Source organism: Stegastes partitus, unplaced genomic scaffold (genome assembly GCF_000690725.1).
Source record: "Stegastes partitus isolate 25-593 unplaced genomic scaffold, Stegastes_partitus-1.0.2 Scaffold47, whole genome shotgun sequence".
Lineage (NCBI taxonomy): Eukaryota > Metazoa > Chordata > Actinopteri > Pomacentridae > Stegastes > Stegastes partitus.
Window position 1 is genome coordinate 74162 of NW_007577778.1, and position 27366 is coordinate 101527.

Below are 27366 nucleotides of genomic sequence, written 5' to 3' on the forward strand. Positions count from 1 at the left end.
CTACAGACAGTTTACAGAACTAAATTTAGGCAGAAACCCACACAGAAATTAGGAGACTATGCAAACTCCATACAGAAAAAGCTGGCCAGCAGATTCAAACTGAGAAACCTCCTGCTGTGAAGACTATTTTGCCAACCAATCCTGAGCACCACTTACTTGACATTATAGTACCTAATATTACAGCCTGTGTTCACCATGTGGACAACTTGGAGAACCGTACCAAATGTATACAAAAGAGCCATATAATAAAGCCATGTCTACATTACCACTACATCAAGACAAGCAGTATGTAAGGCAGTTGTAATCAGATAAGTTCCAGGGGACTTTTCATCTACAGCACACCAAAATGCAAAAAATAAATCACTTTCAGTCACTTTACCACATGCAGGTCACACAAGGCTTCTGGTCTACTTACTGGAGGTCCTGCAAGACAGATAGAGAGAAAGACAGAAAAAACATTTAGATTGCAGGTAACATACATTACATACAGACAGCCCAAATATACCTCAAATATCTGCTTGTGATTTCCTGGATAGTGCTATAAATAATGTAGACAGGAGTAAAAATGAGCTGTGGGCTCTAGTCCCATCTCTAATGGTCTGCAGTCGTGGTGCAGGTGCCTTGTTGGTGCAACATTAGCATCAAATAGCTTCAAAAATTACATTTGAAAACCAGCCCATTTGAAAACATGTTTAATCTATTTGAACCAATAGGAAGACACAGCCAGTCAAGGACATGTTTTCAAAGACATGTCATGTTGAATCATCAAAGCATAAACCATAGTATCAGTTTCCGGGGTTTCGATTATCGTGCATTTAAAAAGCTCCATCTGTGGTCCTCTGGGACTGCCAGAAAGAGCCCTGAATCATTCTGACATTTGAGTACTCTGGCAGCTTAGGCAAAATGGTTTGCCTAGCCATCAGTTCTAGGGTTGAAGAAGGAGAGACAAATCAATAACCAATAAATCATGTTGTCTGTGTCTGTTGCTTATATCAGTCTTTTACAAGACTGTTGCATGTTGCATCACTCCTGTGTTGATATTTTCCATGGAGGTGTTGTGTTCCGGTATGAAGGTTGAAGTCAGTCCAGACATTTTCATGTAAATTGTACCTTGCTGACTGTTTGCATTGAGTGCATAGCTTACATATATTTACACATTTTCTAATTTGAGTTACAAGGCTCATTAAAGTTATATAGAAGAATTGGGAATCTCTGGGCTGCAGCCATGAGCTGCACTTTACTTGATGGTAAGTAAAAGTAAATCAAAAGTGCAGTGAACCAGACAAGAAAACAGATGTAATGCAATTCCAGTACATGTTTAAAAAAAAAGAAAAAAAGAAAGTGCTTTATTTTACCCCCAGCTGGCCTTGGGTGAAAAACGATGGAATGTCCTGGTCTGCTTTCCTCTTTACAGACATGCTCGTACTACTAGTGAAGAATCACACACTCAAAACCATAACCTGCTCTGATTTATATATAAGCAAATTTGTTTTCTAAATGTTAGTTTAATGTTAGTTAGGTTGTTGTATGTCATACTTATGTATGTATGGGGTCCTACTAAGATGCTAATTTCAGGAGGAGATCTGAGCTGAAACTAGCAACCCACAAATTCACTTGGCCTACCTACCACCTAAGCTCCCCACTTATTATGTCTACTAGCACCACATGATCACATAATTTATCAGGCATTGGGAAGAGAGCAATAATTCCCTTTCTAGGATCTCAAACCTGGAGACCACTTGATGAAATTTCGTAATCATTAAATCTCAAAGAAAAGAAAATACTTGCAGTTTTTTGCATCGGTATTGTAGTTTTATTGTTCCTCAGGTAAAGTGACTGGATTAGTAACAATTTTAGAGAAATCCATATATTGAATTAAATATTGTATTAAATACTTAAATGTCATGGGAATTTATCAAGTAGTCAGCTTAATAATATCTCAGAGTGGGGAAACCTTATCAAACCTGTACCCCATAGTCTCTCATTAGAAACACATGGGAGGGTCGGACTGCCAGGGCCAGCCAATGACTCACACTCAGCCCCATGTAATAGACCTTTCACTAAAACCAATCTGCTTTTCCTTGACCTTTTCATGAGCACAACAAGAGAGCCATGAGTCATCAGACAAAATGAACTACTGCTAAAACCACACAAGGGTCACAAAAGATGTCTTTACATCAATCACAGCAAGGTGGGAAAAATCACTAATGACAAATCACTTCTGTGAAATGTCAAATCAAATCCCCTGCTTTATCTCCCAGGCAGAGTTTATTCTGTGTAGTCCTCAAACTGGTCCATACTTGCCTGCAAGCCTGCGGTCAGCTCAATTTGTTCGCTTTGTGCTTGTAAAAACTGAAAAGCAGTCTGAACACGGAAAAGAAACAGTTAAGAGATTTTATGGACAAGTGAAACAAGAAACTGTTTAGTTCACCTGACTATCACTGACTGTCAGCAGTGGCCCCACACCAGAGCTGCTCTACTCCACAGAGTTATCGTGGCCTTCAATGTGGTGTCATTGATACAACTTCATTATTGTTTTCAGTCTGATTATTAAGGATCCTCCAACTGCATCATTAGTTAGGCATCTTTATAATAATTGTTTTTCTTTGTTCGTGGGCCAAAAAGACTAAATAGAATAGGATGGGACAGGCTGCAACTGCAATTAACTCTATTTCAATAAAAGTTCTAGTGGTAGCATTGCTGTCCAACCTGGCAGCAATGACCCACAAGCAGACCTTTTCTGCCACTTCTGCTAAAGTTTATCTATGGCAACATTTTACTCCTCATCACTGGATGAGAAAGGATGCCAGAGGAGTACTAGTTGATTTTTCTATTGGCAGGTTTACCTAAAACTTTGATCCTGGGAAAGATGGATTTGCCAGATTGCCATAAATTTTGATTTGGATATTGCAAATGATTTTCAATTTTCTATATTTTAAAGACAAAAACATTTTCTGTGGATAGTCAATGTTTCACATTGATTTGTTTCATTGTAATGACTTCCTGGTTGTGCACTGGTCTGACATTCAGGGCCCCCGCTGGAAAAAAAAAACTTATGGCAACTACCTCTGGATTACTATGATGCTGAAAAAAAAGAAATGTGAAGATTCTCAGGCAAGCTCTGGAGCAGCAAAGCTAAAAATGTTTTCATAATTTCAAACTGGATTGCCTTACATTTTCTCCTCTGCATGTGCACATTTAGGTGAAATTCTCAATTTTGTTCTTATCATTTTAAAATAATTGCTTTTGTTTAAATCCACATTAATATTCAGTCCTTTTTGTCAATGATGCTAAACAATTCACAGTTTGAATTCCTGCAGTTTAGTATGTTTGAGTGTCTTCTTTGGTCTTTGGTCACCTCTCTCATCCCCACTCTCACCCCAATCAGTGGAGGCAAATGGCTGTTTTCCCTGAACTTGGTTCTGTTTGAGTTTTTTTCTTCCTCCACAATGAAGCGTTTGGGGTTTTTTTTTGGTTCCAAGAATCCAAAGAGAACTTTGGATTGGTGTGTTGTCTATTTAAAATGTGTAAGGCCTTACCTTACTATGTTCAGTACTATGAGCTGACATATGTTGTGAACTGGTGCTGTATGAATACATTGAATTTATAGTGTTGTACTTAAGCTGGGTTGTCATTACCAGTAGCACTAAAATCTAGAATTTTAGACCAGTTTTCATAAGTTGCTACCTTAACTGGTGCACACCATAAAGTCCAGAATCTTTTAATTAGCAACGTTTCTCGTATGAGACAGGATTAATGAATCAAAGTAATGACGTCTCATTTGCAGCAGTGCACGGCTGTTCCAGGAATTCTTGCAGTTGTAATCCACTCCCTAAAGGGTAAGCTTAGATCTTTCCCGCATGCAAGAGTGTAGAAAGCAAACATAGAAGCAAGATTCCTGGTGCATTCTGGGCCTGCCATCACATCCTGTTGGCTGGACTCTCTCACCCAGGGGACATTATGTAGAGCACCTTCTTTCCAAAGGCACTTTGAGAAGTCTGGGGGAAGCATGTTCAAATATAGCGTATTAACTGGCGCCTGACGAGGGACCTCTAAAGCAACAGCTTTACATGCAACAAACAGTGGGCACAACATGAAACAAATTTCACACTCATAAACACACACACACACACACACTAAAAGGGAATTTGCTTAACTGCATTGATATCATGTATTCCAAACCTCCTCTGCTGGGCTTAATGCTGTCTATCTATTGCTAACACCTGTTGTTTATTCTTATGTAAGGGCACTAGTTCGCTGTGGCCGGAAATGGAGGTCTAATATTGCATGCCAACATGCGAAGACATGGGCGTTCCCTCTTCCCTGCTGCTGTTAGAGCCAGTCATTTACTCAAAACTCATTCTTGCTTGTATTTAAAGCAACTATGCAACCAAAAACTTGGGACGCTTTGCTATTATAGCAAATAACATACAGTAAAAGACATTCTCAACAACTGCGAATGCCCCTATGTTCTACTGGAGTACAGCAAAAGAAAAAAAGAAAAAAAAGGCTTTCATGTATAAGTGTAAACCTTCCACTCAACCTTAGGAATGCCCCCTCTCTTCTAAGCTCACTAGTACTTGGCCTTTTGTGTTACAAAGAGGAAACTGTTGTGGTGGGCTGCCGTCTTGAGACTATTTCTGTCCCTGCATATGGATCCAGCAATAACCTGTGGAATTCCAGCTCTCTGAATATCCAGATCCAAAACCCCACCACGGCCTCCCCATCATTCCTGGCTCTCTCAGATTCCCTGCTTCCTGGGGAACCTGCTTCTCCAGTTGCCCTTGTAAACACACACAGCGACCAGTGCAAATGTGGCAGCTGTCAGACTTCTGTTCAGTGACGTCTGAAGTCTGAATGAAAGATACGACATCAGAAAGAAAAAAAACTTTTAGGAAAGATAAGGTTACTAGGTACTTGGATCAAACAATTCCTCATACCTTATGAATAAAAGCAGCTATTTGTCACTGTCTTCCAAAACCACACATGTATGTACACGTATACATGCGTGGGCCAAAAATAACTTCCTGGCAGGATAAGTACTTGACTATGGCTCAGGGAAGAGCGTTCATTGTTAAAAGGTGGTTTGTTATTTTTGTGTGTAAAGCGTCTTTGAGTTTCTTACAAAGCCCTACATAACACAAATATATTATGATCATTGTTATCATAATGAAAAGCACTCTTCATCTCCTGCTTGGTCATTCCAAGGCCAGATGGGATCTACTGCAAAACCCCCTGCCTGTATTAGAAGAAAATCTCCACAGCCAGCATCTTGTACGACCCTGTGTCATCTTTCTATTCAAATAAACTCCATTTTCATTTACATTTAGAAAGAAAGACATTTTCTTCCTAAAATGAAAGACAATTGAAATTGCCACAAAGGCTAGAAGGGAGGTGGAGGCATAAATCAATGACAGGCCTTTCACCCTGTGGTCCAATCTGGGACCGTTATTCTTAGACTTAAATTTTATTTTCACCCGCTGCTTGGCTAGGTTTAGGCACCAAGGCCACTTTGGGAAAACAGCATGGTTTAAGTGAATACATGAACTGGTCACAATATGTTAGAAACTTCAGTATTTTTGATTTTGACTGCCAGGGTGGTAAGTCCCTCCCCGACTAGTATATGATTAGTTGAATGTCCACAACTGAAGGTTGGGCTAAAACCCCTCTATCAGAACCTCCATCTAACTACATCCAATTGCTTTCTCTGTGTCTCGAAAGAAATGATGTGCCTTTGCAGTTGTTTGTGTATTTTACAGGACAAATGGGGTGCTTCATGCTTTACAAAGCCTTAGAGCAGCCTGTTACACTATTACGCTATTGTAAATTAAATTTAGTGTCACTTTATATTGTAAATCAGACAGCTTACGCCATGAAACAACCTGATGAATTGTACAGGTGTTGTGAGGTGAGGCTGAGATCTTGGTCTGCCTTTTACAAAACTTGATCTGCCCTGATGACAAAGATTTTATTTAAAGATATTTTGACAGGAAAGTGAAAAGTCAGTTGTCATTGTCAGCAGAGCATGTCCAATCACCTTCACAGCCAAGCCATTATTCTCTCAGCTCTGAAGGCAAAACCATTCAAATGTGCAGATTTTTAAGGGTAAATAATACCACTCTATGTAAATTCACTTTCACACTTCAAGGATTTTCAGCTGCAGTTGTGCAAACAGTGGTGGGGATTTACCGAGGGGTGTGTATCTATCAAAGGATAAAACTGAGTGAACTTTTGCACTGCTCTCAGTCAGAGGGAGGAAAAAATGCCCCCGAGTCTTATTGCAACCTGGAAAAAACACATTTTTCAAACTTAATGCCTTTTCACCATTTGTAAAAAAATATTCTTCTTTATACATACAGGCCATTTGTTAAAAAATAATCTCATAGGTTTCAACACCATACCCCTGGTTCGTTTTCAGTTAAAAGAAAGCCAAGGAAAAATCATGACTAATCCTGAGAAGCAGAAAGCTCAGGAGATGGAGTTAGGACAAAGACGTCCATTCTTTAACATCATCCTCTGCATATTAACTACATACAAGACAGCTCAGACATTCCCTTGGCAGCCTTCTAGCTTTGTTGCCTTGTAAAACATGAAGTCATAGTTTTAAAACTGCCTGCGATTTCCCTGGCTCCATGCTAACCTGATGTCATGAGAGGAAGCCAAATGTGTTGAAAAAGGGAGTATGTTTATATGAAAAGATGCTTTCTTTAATAGTGTTAAAAAACTACTTGGAAATTTATTATTGCTTTGGCTTTGAACCTGCGTATCCAGTTAAATTTCTTACATGTCGTTTATATTGAAGAGGAAGCTTCATGGCCAGAGGGTCCCATACACAGAAGAATTTTGCAAATATCGCCTCTTTGAGACACGACACCTCCAGAGGCCAGACTGCAGGGCCTATATGCGTCAGAGTCGGGAACAACATGTTGTTCACACTAATGGAATAGAGATGTGCAGACTGTAAAAGTACCATTTATTGCCACTGAAAGTTCTACAGGATATCTAATGAATCAAATCAATAGACGCTTGAAAAACCAGACTTGTACTATACAAACAGCATCCAATTTCATTAACCCCCTCCAGCTGTTTCATGTCATGCCATTCTTGCCAATCCAGGAATGGGAAACATGAATGAGTGTAATTGTTTTGCTGTCAATGCCAAATCCTTTTGAAGTGAAACTGGAATATTTTCCAGCAGGCCTTAGAAATCGAAAAAAAAAAAAAAGGGTTCAGCCTGGGATTAAATAATTACACAGCGGCTCTTGCAGCAGATCACCACAAAGACGACATTGTGTCTTTGCCAGAAAAGGCACTATTAACCTGCCTCAATGATTATTCTCTGAAATTGCTCTCAGGAGTAGGAAAAGGCATGTTTTTTAAAAAAAAACTTCCACTGCTTCACTCTTGTCTGGTAAGAAGACAAGCTTCCTAATGCAATCTTCTGCAATGAGTGGGACTGAAGTAGAGGCACATAAATCATACCTTTGTTTGGGCGTTTCAGCGTTTGAGCTTTCTTTCCTCAACTGAAATGCTGCACGTACAACTGCATTAACAGATTATTTGCCCCTTGGGGCAGCAGAATAAAGTGAAAATACAAAATCTCACATATTATCACTTTTTAAGTTGTTGGCAGTTAAAGAGATGCAAATCCAACACACACAGAGTAACTTTCATTTGGAGTCATGTCTCTGGCTATTTCATGAAATAAATTATAAAATTGTGATTTACTTTTAAGAATGGGAAGATAGACATTATACAAATAGAACAGATTTTTTTAAACAACCAATTAATCACATATCATTACTGTATTTACACGGCATTGTTAAACCCTAACTTAAATGCCATTATCAGAGTGGAGATAAAGTTACAGTTACCAATAATACTTTAATATTTTCCTTCCCATGAGACTCTTCCAACACTATTTTTGCTTCTCTCTTTGCTTCAGACATACTATTAATTGCACCCTTAAAATGAGTTATAAACACAAAACAGCAAACTTTTTTTGCTTTCGCACTTATATGGAACCAAAGTAACTCACAGCCCAGAAGCTTGGCCCTGCTGGAGTGGCATCTTCACATTACACATGTTAATTTGATTAAGAAACTGGTTTAAGACACTGAATGTGGTTGGCGGAATACCAGCAAACCTTACTGTCAAATAGAAAAGAAAACAATATGTGCTTCTCATGAATAATTCATGTGAACAAAAAAGCAAAAAGAGTCATACTTTAAGACATGGCAACTGTGTGAAAGACTTCAGAAAATCTCCACAGTGGAAAAAGGAAGGTGTAAAGGATTTCACCAATGGAGCCACCAGAAAAAAGGCGTCTTCTCAGTACATTTGGCTAGGATGCACCCACCTCCCACACTGTAACCCAAGAGGAGCCCCTTTACTGTATAATAACCTTCAAAAGCCCATGGGCCTCTGTCATGAAAACCAATATGTCATCCAGCTTGCACTTCCTTTGCTCGATGTCACCAACTAAGGCAAGCAGTAGGGCTATGCAAATACAGGCAGAGACAGAGGGGTATGTGGAAACAGAAAAATAGCAGTTGCAATTCATCTGCTTTGGGGGTTTTAAAATCAACAAGATTGATTTAAATGTATCCTGTGGGATTAGGAGTCATTCCCCAGAAGCTGTGGGTAGGGCAGGTGCATAGCTGAGGTGGAATTTTAAGTGAAAAGCTCAATGGGTTGAGAAACTTTAACGAGCAGAAGCTGTGCCAAGGATGCAAAGTTCCCAAAAGTAAAGCCAGCAAAATGTGAACAGACTGGACATAGTTAATAAAAACAGTGCCAAGTGTCTCTGCTATTTATTTTTTACTGTCTACCATGATTAATATGTTTTTGATGATTTGCAATACACCCCTCTCTAAATACACAATGCAGCCATCATCTGAAGATTCAATGACTTCTTCCATTACTGGAAAATCCACATTATAGGTTAAGCATATTCAACAAATCTCCTAAAGCACATTTTAGGAAAAAAAAAAAAAAAAAGGTTGGGCACTTTGATTCCAGCAACATCAAAAATAATCAGTCTCATATTTCTGTTTGCGTAAAGCTCAAACAAACAAGGTACATCATGCAAACTGCTGAGGTTTGGAGGTGTAATTTTAAACTTTGAACAGACTAGCTGTTACCCCTTGCTTTCCATATTTATGCTAATCTGAGCTACATTAAAAGATAATTGTCTTTTCCTCTGCAGCACAAATATAGTGCAGCAACACTGAGATGGTATCCATTTTTTCATCAAATGCATCACAAGAAGGAAACTAAATCCCTAAAACATTTAACTATGACAAATGCTAATTTCCACTAAACCAAACAGGCTGCGGGAACTCATTCACAAATCCTTACAGATTCCAGCGCTACCAATTCACTACTTTTTCCCAGATTTAAGTATTTGATTTATGGACTTTACTGTATATAGTACAGTAGGATTGATTCTCATGGTCATCTTGTCTCCAGTGACTCATATCACTTTCACAGATGTTGGATAATGTGAAATGACAGGGATCAGACGATACTTTTCCTTTCCATTCCAAACTTTTGTCCGATTTCCTAATATATTTCAACACTGTCACTGTGTGCTGCCCTTGAATCTTTCTCTAGCACATGATAACATTATTCTCGAGCATCTAGTGAATGCAGTTTCTAATAATAGTTCAAGTGTGTGACAGTTCTAATGTGAGCAGTATGCAGGCGCCACTCTCTTCCTCTCAGCCTCACATTAGCAGCAAACCGTGGGCGTCATGTCAAGGAAAATCCACCTCTGCCTGACCCTTGAGCACATCACTTAGCCCAGACAAATGGCATCTCAGTCGAAGGTTAAATCAACAAGGTAGAACTATGGAGGGTTTTATGTACAGGTTAAGACAACAGTACAGTGCATTGTGCAGACTGCACAGTTGCCTTTACCTTCATCTTTTGATGGTCAACGTGTGTGTGTCTCAGCTAATTGTTTTCCAAACCTGTTTTTATGATTTATCAGAAGTTAAAACATTTCTATAAGAACAAGAAAGGCTATCATTCCAATTAGTTATAACAGTGGCAATATTTTTAAGCGCTTTGTTTTAGAGATCAGGCAAGAAGCATGGATGATGTTCTACCATGTCCCCCAAAGGAGTCGAGCTTAGACTAGTGATTTAAAAACTTTTACTGCAGCACTTTTACAGGTCTCAGAAGACACAAGATAACCTACTAATTATCAACTAATTTGATCATTTACAATGTATGATTTGATTGGAGATGTCTATCTAAATAACATCTTGAGGTGAAGTATGTGAAACTTAATTAGCAGCAAGGTAGAGTTGTAGATATGTGCTATAGACATATAGATTCAAGTAATGAATGCACAATGGAAATTGCTGAAAATAATCAATGAGAAATAGTAAGAGTTAGCACCAAGTAATTGCAACATTCACTGTTACATTCACATTTATATTAATACAGTTAAATAATGCCCAGGCAAAATCATTTGCCCAACTTGATGCACATAAAAGGGTACTTATTCAACAGGCTGTGGGGGAATGTGTCATGAGAAAAGTCAGGAACAACAGAGAGCGCTGAGCCTTTTTCAGATTCTTAAGTAATTCCATAGTCGGTCTGAATAACTCAGTATTTGCATCATAAGTCATTTTAGGTAGGCTTTTTGTCATGTTTGTGTTTTTGTCATGTTAGTAGTGTTTTAATGTTTACAGTCTGGTACTGATGGGGTCATGTAATACTGATGTTTTGTTGTGTCATTAACACTACATGAATATGTCATATGAATGGAAAAGGAGCTTTCTCATTGTGCTTACATAGTGGGTCTTATTATGCCTCCAATCAATTCACAGTAACCATGAGCTGCAGGAATTTTTATGGACAAACATCTCTGTGTTATTCATCGCAAGGCCGCAGGCGTTCATCATCATTTTTTAAGGAATGTACTAACAGCAAGGATTTTACATGGCAATTAGTTGCTTTCGTGACACCCTGTGGTCATAAAACAACCAAAACACAGTGTTTTGGTCCCCTCAGGGTCCCCTATGTGTACTCTATTCTGTCATCTGAGTCTGGCGAGTGAGGCAAATGCTTTTAGCCCAGCTTTGTCACATCGCTAATATGAAATATCACAGGCGTCAGGATCAGCGGGGCTGGAACCTTAGTCCCCCAAGTGACTTCATAAGTCAGTCTTCTGCCAAGTTTAAGAATGAGGTGCTGTGAGGATTTCAAAATGCAATTCATTGTTAAATTGAGTTACCAGGCAGGAGAATTGGTGGCCAACACACTACGCTATGCAAGCTATTAAAACAGAAGCTCAGACAGAGAGAGGGGGAGAGAGATTGCTCAAATAAATGAAAGTAAAGTCAATGCATTCACCATGTGTGCTCTGAGAGTTTGGCATTTGTCCAGCTTCACCCTCCACACTACTCCTAGTGATAAAATGAAGGCCTTTGTCCTAATAGCTTTTGCCTGCTAGGTTAATAACAAAAGCAGAACAACCAACATAAACACCACAAGTCTTATGAGACCAAAGGAGTCTGGCTCTAATCAGAGAGGGTTAAAACAAAACCAAAATGTAAATAAGGAAGTGAAAAAAAAAACCCAGAAGTATTTCACTGCAAACCCCCAAAATATTTGACAATTTTTAGATGGTACCATAAAATCCTTTCATATGGGAATTGAAAAGAACAGATTTGAGTTTATAAACTGAGAGGAAACTTGAGGCCCCAGCACCCTTCCAAGCCTTCAGTGTGTTTATGAATATTTGGCCATCAGTGTCCACCAGAGTACGAGAAGTGTTTCTGTGGTTCCATCAACCTGAAAGCTGAGATTGTGATTCATGCTAATATTTTGTACCTACTTCAGTATTTCGCAGAGCTATTACAACACTGGATCCGGATTTTAGGCAAGGGGAAAGTAAAACAAATTTTCTTGTGTACTTGGATGGATTTTAAAGGAGATTCTGTTTAAGAAATGTCAATATTGTGTTAAAAGTTTGGTTCAAGTTTATGACTTCTAATAGCATTATGATCATATTAGGTCCCACAGTACACGACTAATAATGGAACACGAATCCAATGATCAACAGATGGTGCTAATGTACCATAGAATTCAGAAACGTACCAGTAAAAACTGGAAAGAAGTAAACATAAACATAAACAATTGCAGAATTGTACTTTTAAGACAGTTCAGCCTTGTCAGTGTGTTATAAAGCAGGACGTGCATCTGTGAGGTTTGTTATACCCCAAGGACACACAAAATGTGCTGAACGTAGAACTGTACAATTGTGAATTGAATGTAAATATAACTTCTGTCTACAAGAAAACTGTACAGCATTCCTTCAGTCAAGTTAGCCAAGTGACTCTGACCCTGAGGAAGCAAAAGGCAAAAACTCAGCCTCAGTGCAGCAGAAAAATGGCCCCCATCACCACATCGAAGTGTGCTGTTTGTCGTTAGCAGGGACACTTGAATGTCATAAGGCCACGCTCAGAATGGGACCTGTCATCATGGACATTATTCAGCTGGACTCCCACATCCAAAACAAATAAATCAAGCACACACGGACACATAGTGGACATAAACAATAACGTCAAAATAGCACACTGCAACGCTACATTTATTTTTAGGTGAAAAGCGAAACCACATCTTGCTTTGTCAGTTCAAACATACACAAACAAAATATGTTTAGGGGGAACAGGAAATGCAGTATTCTTAGTGCTTACCTACTGGACACAGGTCGAGGGAGACGGTTACAGGGTAATTATTTATACAGAACACCACACATTTAAGAGTGAAAGAGCCTCCGAAAGTACCAGGTTTAGCCTGCTCTTTGGGCCCTCCAAAGGGCATGTACATACAGTATATTACACACTGTAAATTGTATATACAAGCAGATAGACCTGAGATAACTGGGCTTACATTTTCCATTTAAAGATTTTTTATTTTTATTTGACAGGTGTTGTTGCTACTTATTCTGCAAATTAAAACCTTAACAGCACACAAAAACTATGTATTTTACATTGAGGTATTGTTAAAGTTTGTCAAAACCCTCCATCCATCCATCCATCCATTATCTATACACCGCTTAATCCTCACTAGGGTCATGGGGAGGTAGTCTCTATTCAACTGACAGGCAAACTATTCATGAATAAATCTGAGTCTGAATTTATCTAAATATCTAGAATCTAAATTTATCATCACAAAGAAAGAATGTAGCCAAAAATACAGCTTAGCCAGGAAGAGAAATTTAGCGGCTCATTTTTACAATATAGCCTCCAAGCAGGTTAATCCAAACATGTGTAAGTAGTAGCTGTTACTAACAGTTTTCTGGATTTGACAGATTACAAAACTAATCAATAAATTAAGTATGAGCTAAATAAGCCAGAATAATCAATAATGCAATAGTTCATACAATAATTCATGCTGACTGAGCGGCACTAGTGAAACATACTGGATGTGATGCTTGTCATAATCACACATACACTCTTTAATAATAACTGATATAACAGCAGTGCTACCATGTATATATGGATGAACATGGATGAGAGAAGATAAAATGACAAAATGAAATGACGACAGCCAACAACCAAAACTGCCTGCATGTATACTGTATGTCATTACCATGATGACTTGTGGACTGTACACAATCAATTTATTGTCATGTAGCATGATAGAGCTGTATCATCAGCAGGCATAAAGTGAATGAGAATCCGATCCACACAGGGGAGCATTCTAATTCTTGTGGTAAACCTGCAGACTAGTGCTCAGTAGACTGTCTTGCTCTCCTTCCCAAACAGCCTATCAAAATAAACAGTAATGGCTGATGAGGGATGGCACATCCACTGCAAAAACAAACAAAATGAAAACCTCAATCACACGATGGGATCAGGTTTCATATGGAGCTGCCTCAAATGAGTAAAACAGGCCTGGCCACAAAAACGACAGTTTACCTCCAGCTTGGCAGAATTATGACTGACAAGACTTTCTTACATTCCTCCACCTCACCACCAGTGACCCCTTCTGCACTTCCTACTCATCTACCATCCAGAAACGAACAAACCTGGAAGCAAAACGGGTCGAAAAGCAAAAATGTGCTTATGTGGGCTTCACACATAAGACTTGTAAAGCTGAGCTCTGACGTGTGACACCACATTGCGTTGCAGTCTGGGATACCACAAACAATTCACCTCCTTATAACATCAGTGCTGCTGATTCTGAATACGATATGAAGCATGGATACCTTGTCATGTATTGAACAAGCTGCGATAGAAAATGTCAGGTGGAGGTCACCAAAAACTTGACCAATCATCTTCTGGGAACTGTAATTGTCCATGGCAATTCCATGGTAATGTGAAAATATCACGAGAAGCAGTCATGGGTTCTTTGTTCTTGAGCACATACGGGCCAACTGAAATTGCCATCCTGATGTTCTTGTGTCAGTTGTGTAAGACAGAATGAGGTCATGAAAAATTCAGAATCCAGTGATACTCAAGCCCAGACCAAAGCAGTGGACCAATGTTCCCATTAGCAAGCAAGAGTAACTCCCCTTGCGTGAATAAAATATTGAGAAAACAATAACTATATGCAAACTTTTAAAGAGATACTTAACACAACATGAACAAAATATGGTCTGTTAGCTGCAGCGATCTTGGAATATCAGTGCTGAACTTGATAAAATATTGACATTTGAACCCCAATAAATAAAAGCGGTTTCCACAATATGTTCTGATACTTCATAGACAGCATTTGTCAGGCTTTTGCCACTGCTTGAGATTAGAGGTATATGACAAGAACTTAAGAAACAGAGGATGGATGACACACAACAAAATTCAGATGACTTGTGATGTAGTACCTACATGGTCAGTATCCTAAAACTCTTGTTCACTGGGATTTTGTTTAGTCTTTTCCAATTAACATTTTAACAGTGTTTTTTTCTCACAATGTCCTTTTTTAATCTGTTTTCCTTTTTTACAAACACATTGACAGAGAGGAACTGTGAACTCCTGCATGCTGTGCTGTTCCAAACCAACAGCACAGAGGAAACCAAATCAAGTGGACAGCATTCATTTTACAGTGTATTACATTACTCCTCATTAAAAGAAACTGATATTTCTTTTGGTTCACTACAGTAAACGATGTTTGGTAGTATTTATATTTTTTGTGTTTTTTATTTTCTTTTTAATTGCTTTGTTCTGTTTTGGGACTCGGGTGGCACAGTAGGGCAGTGGTTGGTGCTGTCACCTCAAAGCTAGAAGGTCCTGGGTTNATAGTTCATACAATAATTCATGCTGACTGACCGGCACTAGTGAAATATACTGCATGTGATGCTTGTCAGAATCACACATACACTCTTTAATAATAACTGATATAACAGCAGTGCTACCATGTATATATGGATGAACATGGATGAGAGAAGATAAAATGACAAAATGAAATGACGACAGCCAACAACCAAAACTGCCTGCATGTATACTGTATGTCATTACCATGATGACTTGTGGACTGTACACAATCAATTTATTGTCATGTAGCATGATAGAGCTGTATCATCAGCAGGCATAAAGTGAATGAGAATCCGATCCACACAGGGGAGCATTCTAATTCTTGTGGTAAACCTGCAGACTAGTGCTCAGTAGACTGTCTTGCTCTCCTTCCCAAACAGCCTATCAAAATAAACAGTAATGGCTGATGAGGGATGGCACATCCACTGCAAAAACAAACAAAATGAAAACCTCAATCACACGATGGGATCAGGTTTCATATGGAGCTGCCTCAAATGAGTAAAACAGGCCTGGCCACAAAAACGACAGTTTACCTCCAGCTTGGCAGAATTATGACTGACAAGACTTTCTTACATTCCTCCACCTCACCACCAGTGACCCCTTCTGCACTTCCTACTCATCTACCATCCAGAAACGAACAAACCTGGAAACAAAACGGGTCGAAAAGCAAAAATGTGCTTATGTGGGCTTCACACATAAGACTTGTAAAGCTGAGCTCTGACGTGTGACACCACATGCGTTGCAGTCCGAGATACCACAAGCAATTCACCTCCTTATAACATCAGTGCTGCTGATTCTGAATACAATATGAAGCACGGATACCTTGTCATGTATTGAACAAGCTGCGATAGAAAATGTCAGGTGGAGGTCACCAAAAACTTGACCAATCATCTTCTGGGAACTGTAATTGTCCATGGCAATTCCATGGTAATGTGAAAATATCACGAGAAGCAGTCATGGGTTCTTTGTTCTTGAGCAGATACGGACCAACTGAAATTACCATCCTGATGTCCTTGTGTCAGCTATGTAAGACAGAATGAGGTCATGAAAAATTCAGAATCCAGTGATACTCAAGCCCAGACCAAAGCAGTGGACCAATGTTCCCATTAGCAAGCAAGAGTAACTTCCCTTGCGTGAATAAAATATTGAGAAAACAGTTACTATATGCAAACTTTTAAAGAGATACTTAACACAACATGAACAAAATATGGTCTGCTAGCTGCACTTGATAAAATATTGACATTTGAACCCCAATAAATAAAAGCGGTTTCCACAATATGCTCTGACACTTTATCGACAGCATTTGTCTGGCTTTTGCCATTGCTTTGATATTAGCGATATGACAAGAACTTAAGAAACAGAGGATGGATGACACACGACAAAATTCAGATGACTTGTGATGTAGTACCTACATGGTCAGTATCCTAAAGCTCTTGTTCACTGGGATTTTGTTTAGTTTTTTCCAATTAACATTTTAACAGTGTTTTTTTCTCACAATGTCCTTTTTTAATCTGTTTTCCTTTTTTACAAACACATTGACAGAGAGGAATTGTGAACTCCTGCATGCCGTGCTGTTCCAAACCAACAGCACAGAGGAAACCAAATCAAGTGGACAGCATTCATTTTACAGTGTATTACATTACTCCTCATTAAAAGAAACTGATATTTCTTTTGGTTCACTACAGTAAACGATGTTTGGTAGTATTTATATTTTTTGTGTTTTTTATTTTCTTTTTAATTGCTTTGTTCTGTTTTGGGACTCGGGTGGCACAGTAGGGCAGTGGTTGGTGCTGTCACCTCAAAGCTAGAAGGTCCTGGGTTCGAATCTCAGCCTGGGTGGAATTTGCATGTTCTCCCTGTGCTCTCTGCATTCTCTGGCTTCCTCCCACAGTCCAAAGACATCCATTATCCATCCATTTTCTATCCATACACCGCTTAATCCTCTGTAGGGTTGCAGGGGGCTGGAGCCTATCCCAGTTGACTTAGGGGAAGGCAGGCTTCTAAGTGTAGCCCTGTGATAGACTGGTGACCTATCCAGGGTGTCCCCTGCCTTCACCCTGAGTCAGCTGGCATAGTCTCCAGTCCCCCCGCCATCCTACAGAGGATAAAATGTATAGATAATGGAGGGATGGATGGATGTTCGTTCTCTTTTTGTCTCATGGTTCATAAAGCCCATTAATCTGACACAATGAGATATTTATGTGATGATGGTGTTTGATATGTTGATATGAGTGCATCATTACAATATTATGTTTGAGTAACAATGTTCATTTTGCACATGATCATCATTTATTTTCTGCAGACAATACGTTTCCCAATACATTCAGTGCTAAACAGAGCATGACAATACTGACCTTGTTAATATATGCTGATAACTGAGAACTGTGTCACTGTTAAAAAGCAATATCAATATCTACATGTCCAAATATCAACTTCTCAATGCTGCAATGTGTGGTTCAAAGCTACACCACATAGCTGACCCCCACCGCACATTTACAGTGTTTTAACACAAACAGCACACATTCCTGCTTATCAGTGAAAGACTTATTTAAATCTCTCCATACAGTATACTACGACTTGTGTTGCAAAGAGCAGAGAGCACACGGATCTCCTGGGTTTAGTCTGAAAAACAAACCTACACTTCAAAATCATTATCTTACATCACTAAACTAGAAACAGATGTTAGGTTTCCTCAGTCCTGTTTCAGAGAAGGGGATGTAGAATTTCACAAGAAATGAGCCATGTCGCACCTTCACGACTGCCCCCCAGTGCTGCAGCACTTGTTCCATGGCATACAAAAAACGGCATGCTTGTGTGTGTGTGTGTGTGCGCGCGCGTGTGTGTGCGCACGTGGGGGGTTGGAGGAGATCTTCAGAGACAAAATAAAAACATACCCACCCCCTCTCCGCACTCTCCTTTCCCCCTTGACCACTTCTTTATTTTTTTAATAAAACAATTTTTAAACTTCTTCTCCTTCTTCAGGCACTGGATAGGTGCCACTCAACAGATGCAGGGGTCAAACTTTAGAGTCTACAGCAGCAAAATCTGTCACTTTATACAATTGAATGTCTTCCTCTTAATTCCTCTTAAATTTAGTTTTACCTAATGACTATGTAGTTAGTATAGTATATAGTATAAATATTTTTTTTTTGATGTAAAAGCCTTGTGTCCATGTGTGTGTACTTGCGTGTGGTCTTGTATATCTGAACAAGTGATTAAGACTTGGAAGTAGTCACTGTTTATGCACTTCCAGGAATTACAGACTTCAAAGCTTTCAAAGCATGGCCCTTAGTCCAGCCAGAATCCAATAAAACAATCCCAAATTGCTGCTGACTCCTCGGAGTGATAATAAAAAAATGACCCCAGGGTTTCTAGACAGGGAAAGTTGAGAGACATGAGCACTGGGCCTCTACTCACTGCTGAACATGTTAGTCGACATCAACCATCTGCTTTACAATTGTTGCCTGAAGAACAAAAACTGGAGGCCATTGTTTGTGTCTGTGTCTCATATCAGCAGAGTAGAAACATGTCTCGAGTTGCCCAGTGGGACATTAACACATTGGCACAGGTAGGGGAGCTGTGGAGTCCTTTGTGACTCAGTGGGGCAAAACTAATTAACTGTGACAACACACTGGTTGTCCGAACCGCCTTTAGTACTAACAGGCTTAAAAAATCGACGATATCCATGTCAGCATGCATGAACAAGGAGAGTCAACCGTGACAGCAAACACTGGGGCCACTCCAAATGAGAAGACCATATTTAAAACCTTGATTCACAGAACGTAGAGGAGCCATGAAGGCTAAAGGTATGTGGTTAAGGTCTAATTTGACAGCGCAGTAGTTCAGTAAGAGTTTCTCCAGCATTTGAGCAATTAAATCTTTATCCACCGAACGTAGCTAGAAGACAGGGAACAACTTGTTGCATTCGAATTTCAATTTGGACCTCATTTGCAAAACCTTTAAGTTTGGACGGCACAATGTAACCTGTGAAATCCTTTACGTACTACTCGCCGTATTCAGGTTATGATCCGGCAGTCTGCATCTTCCCCACGTCAAAGTAAAGTGACCACACACTAAATGACACATACTGTTGCCCCACTCACTTCAGAACTGTACCCCCACAACATGGCCACTGCGTTAGTTGTCCGCCCTGTAGTGCAGCACGGGAGAGAGAGCATCAGCACTGTTCTCGCGCTCAGCCTCTCCGGATTAGTCTCAGTCATCACCTCCCTGCTGAGCTGATGTTGACACAAGGTAAACAATAAGAACAACACATGCTGAAACACCCATCCCTCTGTGGCCTCTCTCCCCCACATACACACACAAGGGGGAGAATAAATCCTTAAATACTATGAAGGGGTCTTGACAAGCTGATAGCACTGTGCTACTCAGACCACCATCATCACCACCCTCATTTATACTAGCTGCTTTGAAAGACTGTCTCAACTTTACACTCACACACATAGTTGTATACTCACTGCTGGGTATAATCAAGTAACAAATGATCAGGCTTTGGTGGCTGTAGTGGAAGGCTCACGGCGCTAAAGCTGCTCTTTTTACATATGAGCATGGACGACCCCAGCGCCTGGCATCTGAATGTTGAGATGGTCTGGTATACACTATGCTACTATTTTATGTACTAGTTATCTGTGCAGAGGCATAGCATACTGGGTGATACTGGGAGAGTCCCACTGCTGGCAGCCCATGTCCCATCATCAGCAGCCTTGTGAATTTTCTCATGTGTTGTAATGACCTATACCACACAAACCTTAGTGTTCTATGTGTCTATGTAAACCTGCCCACTGATGTGTCAGCATGGTGTTGTGTCCCAATATCTGACACTGATCCTATTACCCTCTGGACTCATCTCTGAACTACTTAGTAGGAAATTCCTAACATGGGAAGTGACACTCTAAAGTGCTGTAAGGCAAATAATCAAGCAATGTATTTATGACTGTGAAGCCTGCTGCTGCTGGAAACAGCCTGAGTGAACTGTCAACTTTCCCCGACTAAACACTCTGCCAACCAACTAAAAACCATTTGCCTGAGAGTCTCCAAGGGTGGTGGTGTTGGGGGTTTTCTGTCACCTTCATCTCACCACTGCCTCCTCCCGCACAGTAAATAACCCTGTTTAGGTTAGGAACAGCCAATGACTGGGTAACAACTAGATGAGTCAACCAAATGTCCACCTCTTGCCTCCCTACCCCCATCCCCTTCAGCAGAGCATCTCACCTTTTTTCCACTCTCCTCTCCTCCCCCCCTCCTTTCTTCTAGCATAAAGCACTCTCTCATTTCACAGCTGGGGAAGTCATTGTGCACAGACGCATGGTGTCATCATCAGCCTTCACACACACAAACACTCCAAGACAGCCCAGGGGGTAGCTTCAACAGCTCCTGACCTCTGACCTGTATAGATAACAGGTCTGCTAACTACACATCTCCAGCTTTATAGGATCCCTTCATCTCGAAGAATCACAGCAGCACTGTCACCCTATCAAGTTAGTTGCTAGCTGTGTCCAAATTCCATACCACACTTATGTAACACACTGACTTGTTCCACACTTGGTATACATGCAAGCCATGTACCAAATAACCTTAACAAAAGATTTGTAACACAGTACATTGTGGGTCAGTAATCTACCAACAGCACTCTAAATGTCTTTTTTTTAGTAAGCATTAACTATAATGGACACAAATATAAAAGTAAAAGTGCATTTATTATGTTAATACATTTACAAACAGTAATGCATCACCCATGTGCACAAATCCTGGGGATCAGCACAGTGTGAGAGACACAAGCTTTAGTGTGCTATTCCGTTGGGCGAGTTATTTTTACTGAAACCTCTCAGTTATTATTAACATCAGCATGTCACAGATTGGTTTACATGACTTCCCCACCATGGTCCTTTAAAAAGCTGACCCCAGCCTAGCAGACATTTTGCCCATCTTTTGAAGTGGGTTTGATGGCAGGACTGTGAGAGGGCTTCAGTCAGTTCACAGCTCCAGACTGACGCGCTGCTGAGCAAATGCAAAATTATTCTTAGATGGAGGACTCTTATGGTAACTACAGCTGATAAGTGTGTGTTGAGGTTTGGGAAGGGTTATTGTTAGTTCTGGGGAAAAGCTTTCAGTCTCCTGTGAAATGTGTTCCCTCACATTTCTGGTATCAGAGCCAACTTCTTTAGATTTTCAGATGGGTTGCTTTAGTGCTTGCGAACAGGAAAACAGGGAGATAGATGGATGAACTGGTGTGTAGAGGACCACACCAGAGGTGGCTTTTCCAAGGCCTCTGAATGATAGATTGACATGACTATTCACTGTGTAGAAGCCTAGCTGAACTTTCCGTCTCCAGTCATCCTTGGAGCAAATCTGTGCAGTTATTAGAGTGTCACATAACCATGCAACCTGAGCACTTCGATAGAGCCTTATTCACTTCTCACTTCTTCACAATAAAATGCTCCAGTCACCCTCAGTTCCATTCTGCTGTGGTCTACACAGAGCTTCTCTGGAAAAGCCATAGAGCTCCTGTTGCATTCTTCAGCTCACCTCAGAGACCTAACGCGCTAACATCTTTACAAGACAACAAGAAGCAAAGAAGTAGCACGTACGTGGGAGTACTGCACATTCTTCTGCTGCTGAGAAGAATCCTAAGCACTTCAGGTCCACACCCAAATTCACAAACCAACAAAGATTTGAAAGGTGAGAATTAAATATATACCATGGGGTGGATAGCATGAAAGAAACTAATGGGGTAAAGTGTTTTTCCAGGAAAATTTGTGCAAACACAGACGTGAACCCTACTGCACTGTACCTTGAGAAGGAAGAGCACTCTTGCCATTAATTCTCAGTGTTTGTTTTCACACCATTATAAACTGACAGAATGAGAGATAAGTGCTTTTCCTTCCTCTCTGTAATCCAAGAGAAACCTCCAGGTAACACAGCTGAGAAGAGTTAAGAAAAATGCATCGTTTAAGGATATGCCAGGGCAACCTCTCAGGGTGAACGTCTTGTTGTCCCAAAGGAAACTATAATAATGAATAATGGAGCAAGTTTCCAATAATACCTTGAGCAAAAACAAACAAAGCTGTTGCACTAGTTACCTGAACTACACGGAAAAGTCAATCAGAAGGTAGATGTCCCACCAATTGGTTACAAAAAATAAAAAATAAAAATGTTGTTCCAAATGACTTTAACACTGCAATGCATCCAACAACTTCCAAATAGATCAGCTGTAAGGCTGTCAAGATATGTGAAGAACAGGCAGATATATAGACAGAGACTGTTTCCTTCATTAGCAAGATTTGTGACACATCAATTGGAAATGTAGGTTTAATACAAGACCAGGTATAATACACAGAGTTGAGGCTCGAGTTTGATAATTGAGACAGATTTCTGATATTGTGCAAGGTCATTTATAAGCCAGTCACCTTTTCTTTTGACTCTTACTGTTAAATGAAGTGTTGCTGTTTGAAGACAAATACAGATCAGTGCAGCACTGCTTTTGGGAAAATACATTTTCAATATTAGCTGCGCTTCTCAAAAACTTAAGTTTAGCAACTCCTAGACAGGACTACCTACTACTTAAGACTTCAAGAAGACAGTACAGTGTGTGCATGTCCATCACCAGGTCTCAAGTATTCTTATTCCCAGATTATCACATGCAGTTTTAGGGCCAGAGTGGGTGGGTGGGTGGGTGGGTGGCTGAGGGTCAGCGATCAAAATGACCTCTTAGAGAGTCTCTGAAGCTTGAAAAGGATCCCCTTCCTCCGAGCAGGAGGCTTCTGATGTAGTGCTTTTTGTCCTCACCTCCCACACCAGTAGCCATCTATAGCCAACTCAAATAGCACCGAAAAAATCTGGGTTCTCACAGAGGCCTATTCAAGGATAGGGGCCCACCCTTGTTATAGACCAGTCAGTCATGGGGGTAGAGGTTGTTATGTGGAGGGAAATGTGTTTACAAGAGAAATGTCAATCTATCATACCTTGGAAAAGCAATCATTGTACTGTATATCCTTTGAGACTGAGTGAAGACCTAATGCAAGTACAAAGTGAAGCTGGAGCTAGATAATTCTAAAGTCTCCAGTCTCTTATTCCTACTGTTAATTTATCATGGGTCCATTGTTTTGAACCATTAAGGTCACTAGTTCTACAATCTGTCACTTTATCACTCACTGATTAAGAAAAGCAAATGTGACAGTTGTGTGACACATTCACCCACAATCTACTTCAGATTACACTATCACCTTACTTTCAGAACAAGTCACATAACATTGTGTATTACCGGCAGATTCATTTTGATCCTTTTTGCGCTGACTTTTTCCACATGTGTGTTTTTTGGGGGCAAAATAACCAATAATCTAAATGTCAATGTCATTTGACATTCCAAGCATGAAAGTCTGTCTTTACCCAAAGACATTTCAGATTCACACTCTTTACTTTTTTTGTTTCTTGATGTTTTCAAGTATAAAGATATCGACATGTACTTTAAATGCCCGCCCTGTGATGGCTGTGGCTGCTTTTGGTGATTTGGATTACTATTTACAATTAAATGATGATCACATCTACCACCATCTAGAGTACACTATATATTTAACAATGAATAGAATGCAACCTTTAAGTAGCTAACTTCAGTATAATTAAATGTTCATCTTAGTTTGAGGAGGAATTCTTCATTTTGTCAATCCTAAATTGGTCACACAAACCTTAAATTTGTACAGAACATCTTGACATTGTATCAGTATCTTTGTATCACTGACTCCAGCTTGCTGTTATTTGGTCTGGGATGGTACTTAATATGGCGGACACTCCATGTGAACATGCAACAGGAGTGGACATGGGTGGGGACAGGCTGTAGGGGGTAGTTTGAGAAAGTCCCAAAGTCCAGCAAAGTCTTAAGCTTGAGAGGAAGCTTGTTACTGTGGTGACTAAGTTGTGTTATATATATAGAAAGTTCAAAGAAAGAGCATCACCCCTTAAAACTGTAATTGTTATCCAAATAACCTCTGTATTGCATCAGAAAAGATAGGCACATGTGATGATGTATTGTTCATTTTAGAATATTTTAACCCGTCAACTAGGTTTGCCATAACTAAGAAAGTTGTTTTTGGAGGACACACTGATATCTGCCGAGAAGGTTAAAATCCTGGTCAGAGAAGATACTCGTTATGTTTGTCTTCAATAACAATGGAAACACATTTTAATGTCAGATGCCACCTTTTAAAAGATTTTTTATTTTATTATTTTATTGTGGCTTTATACTGTGAGGGACACCATAAAATCAAAGTAAGAAAATCTGGAATTTCAACAAAGATTTCTAAAGATTCTACGATTTTAGACGAAAAAAACTTAAATCTTACAGAAATTAAACTACAGAGCATGACAGCTGCTGGTTAACTTTAGTTACTTTAGTTTGCTGTTGTCTTTATAAAAACAGCATAAACTAGATCAGTTCATTCATAAAACTATATCCATTACACAGCTACATGTACAGTAAAACAACTATATATATTCAATATTCATACGAGTTAAATAAGGTCACTGTGGGCACATTTGCATTTCTGCCATTCAACCTGAGGGCAACTCGCTCTATAAAGTGGCCATGTGCTTCACAAACCCTGTGGCGTACTGCTTCTTTTGAAAAGACCATTGAGCATCAGGGGAAATGGAATAAGCCTAGCCTCATAGCTGATTCCACAAATCAGAGCTGTATGTCCGACACAAAAGATAACCTGTCCATGAGTGAAGCTTCTCCACTGTGCACATCTGGAAAAATCTTTGTTGGTATGAAGGTAGCTTGAAAGCAGGAGTTTTATTTACAGTGACTGATCTGTGCGCTGCTTTAGCCTTTGAAATATTAGACACAGAATTTTTCTAGAATGTTCAAATACCATTATCTAAAGCTCTTGGTGGTCTTTGTAAAGTTGTGCCTGTTGTAGTAAACTACATGGAAGTACATTTTTGAGAGTGAGTTAGCATTGTGATACAATTGTCTTTACCTAAGGTCCATGTATCAGCCTTGTGGAAGTCAGACCCGCTTTGCAAGTCTTCATCAGTGGATAGAACCGGCTCAGGTGTCATTATTTGACATAAGTGTGGAACGTCAAGCCTATTAGACAATCCCACGGCTGGCGATTTATGTCCAGTTTCAACTTTCAATGCCAATGCAAAAGCGAGCCTGAAGATTCAAAATAAGTTAAGGGTGTGATGGTCATACAGTCGATTGGCTCCAATATCTGACTTCGATGCAGGACATCAGAATTTGTGTCAGACCTGCAGTTGAAATGTGTCTTTTTTATCAATTAGAATCTCTCTTTAGCCATAACTAAGGCTACTGTTATAGTTGCCTAATTCTAACTAGACTTTACCATCTCTGTAGTTTCCAGACAGTTTTAAAACATTAGCACAACACATTACCCACCATTAGAAGACATAAACATTGAACTCCGGTACGGTTTATCCCGTTGTATTTTCTTTAAATAACTTCTTCTTGGTGTGGGTTAAAATGCCACTTGTGTTTTCACTTAAGGACACAAAAATGCGTAGAAGGTTGATTATAAACCCGAAATACTATCACCTATCTGGCAGAGGCTTGCTGCTTCTACAGTTCCTTTTAAAAGACTACTGCAGCTGTACAGGAGCTGAACATTCAGGCAATGTTTGCTACAGCTTCTTTTCCTGTAGTTCAGGTAGTAGGTTTCAGCTTTCCACATTCCTCAACTGTTTTAGTCAAATGCATGTACCGTATCCAGCAAACCAACTTTAAGTGAGGAGCAGCACCTCTACAGAAATCCAATAACACACTACACTTATCAGCAAAATGCAGCTATAAACCTGCCAATAAGCAAACCACAGAGTGGATACAAACACCACATATCAGTTTTTATTCAACACACAAGGTTTGGATCAGATTAATGTCATTAGCTGACAAGACATTTGAGAGGAAGGAATATCTTTAAGAAAACTCCTCTACTGTCTGACATAGAAGGGAAACATTTATCAACATCACCATGGAAAACAAACTTTTTCCTCCTTAACTGACTGTTGACGCTACATCTGGACAAGTAGAGGAAATCACTCCAATCCTGGATCCCAGCTTGTAGAAAGGAAGACATTTTTATTGGCGGGCATATCATTATTCAAGGTTTCAGTCATTTTGGCCAAACAGACAGTGATTCAAAGCAGATGTCTTGTCCCTTATTAAAATCCAAATCCTCAATTGTCTTTGCCCATGGCTTTGAACTGCACACAACCTTCTTCAACAGTAAACATTCACTGGTGCCTGAAAGTAATTCAAAGATCCAAAAAAGACCTTTTCTCTGGGCAAAGCATGCCACTACCAATGCTGACTTTATAATGTCCAAGAGTCAACACATGGAATCAACAAATTAGGTAAACAGCAATTTAATGAACTTTGTACAGTTCCTACCCACTTCAGGCAAGTGGGATAACCAAACCCAATGTGCTCATGTTGCTTTAAATGTGAACTAGCAAAGACAAGTGAGAACCAAACATCATGGTTCATTCTTCTCACAAAGTAAAGGACTATAGCTCAATCAGGACATGGACAAACTTAACGGTAAGCAAACACTGCCACTAATGTTAGGGCAGCAACTAATGATTATTTTCTCAAATACAGATTAACTGTTTTGTGTAGAATATGCAAGAAAACTTCCTAAAGTCTTGTGACACCTTTATGCTGCTGTTTTGTAGAACCAACTGTCTGAAGATATAAAGTTTGCTATAATTCAAAACTAGATAAAGGGTCAAATACTGAGATGGAAGAACAGTCAAAAGTTTAACATTTTGATAAAGAAATTTGTATAAATTATTCCTCTAACTTTCTTGTCAATTAAGGAATAGATATGAAGATACTACATGCTCCTGAATGACTATAAATGAAATGTATCTCCAGCCATGTTTTCATATAATTGTCAAGCCAATTTGAAGTAAACTTTTGAAATGTTGTGAAACATTTTTACAGAAAGATCATGTGAAATAGGCTTGTTTCCATGAACTGCTTTGGAGTGACAAAACTAGGCTGCATAGTGTAATCATCAGGTAGCAGTATAGACTACATCACACATGGCAGGAAAAA

General features: G+C 39.6%; 1 protein-coding gene across 1 annotated transcript in view; it reads right to left on the reverse strand.

The window, feature by feature from the left end:
* The window catches only part of col13a1 (collagen, type XIII, alpha 1), a 121159-nt gene that overhangs the window by 63550 nt on the left and 30243 nt on the right, over positions 1 to 27366 (reverse strand). The window contains exon 3 of the mRNA XM_008306797.1: positions 416 to 423. Coding sequence (XP_008305019.1) covers positions 416 to 423 — 8 coding nt within the window. The remainder of the gene's footprint in view (positions 1 to 415; positions 424 to 27366) is intronic.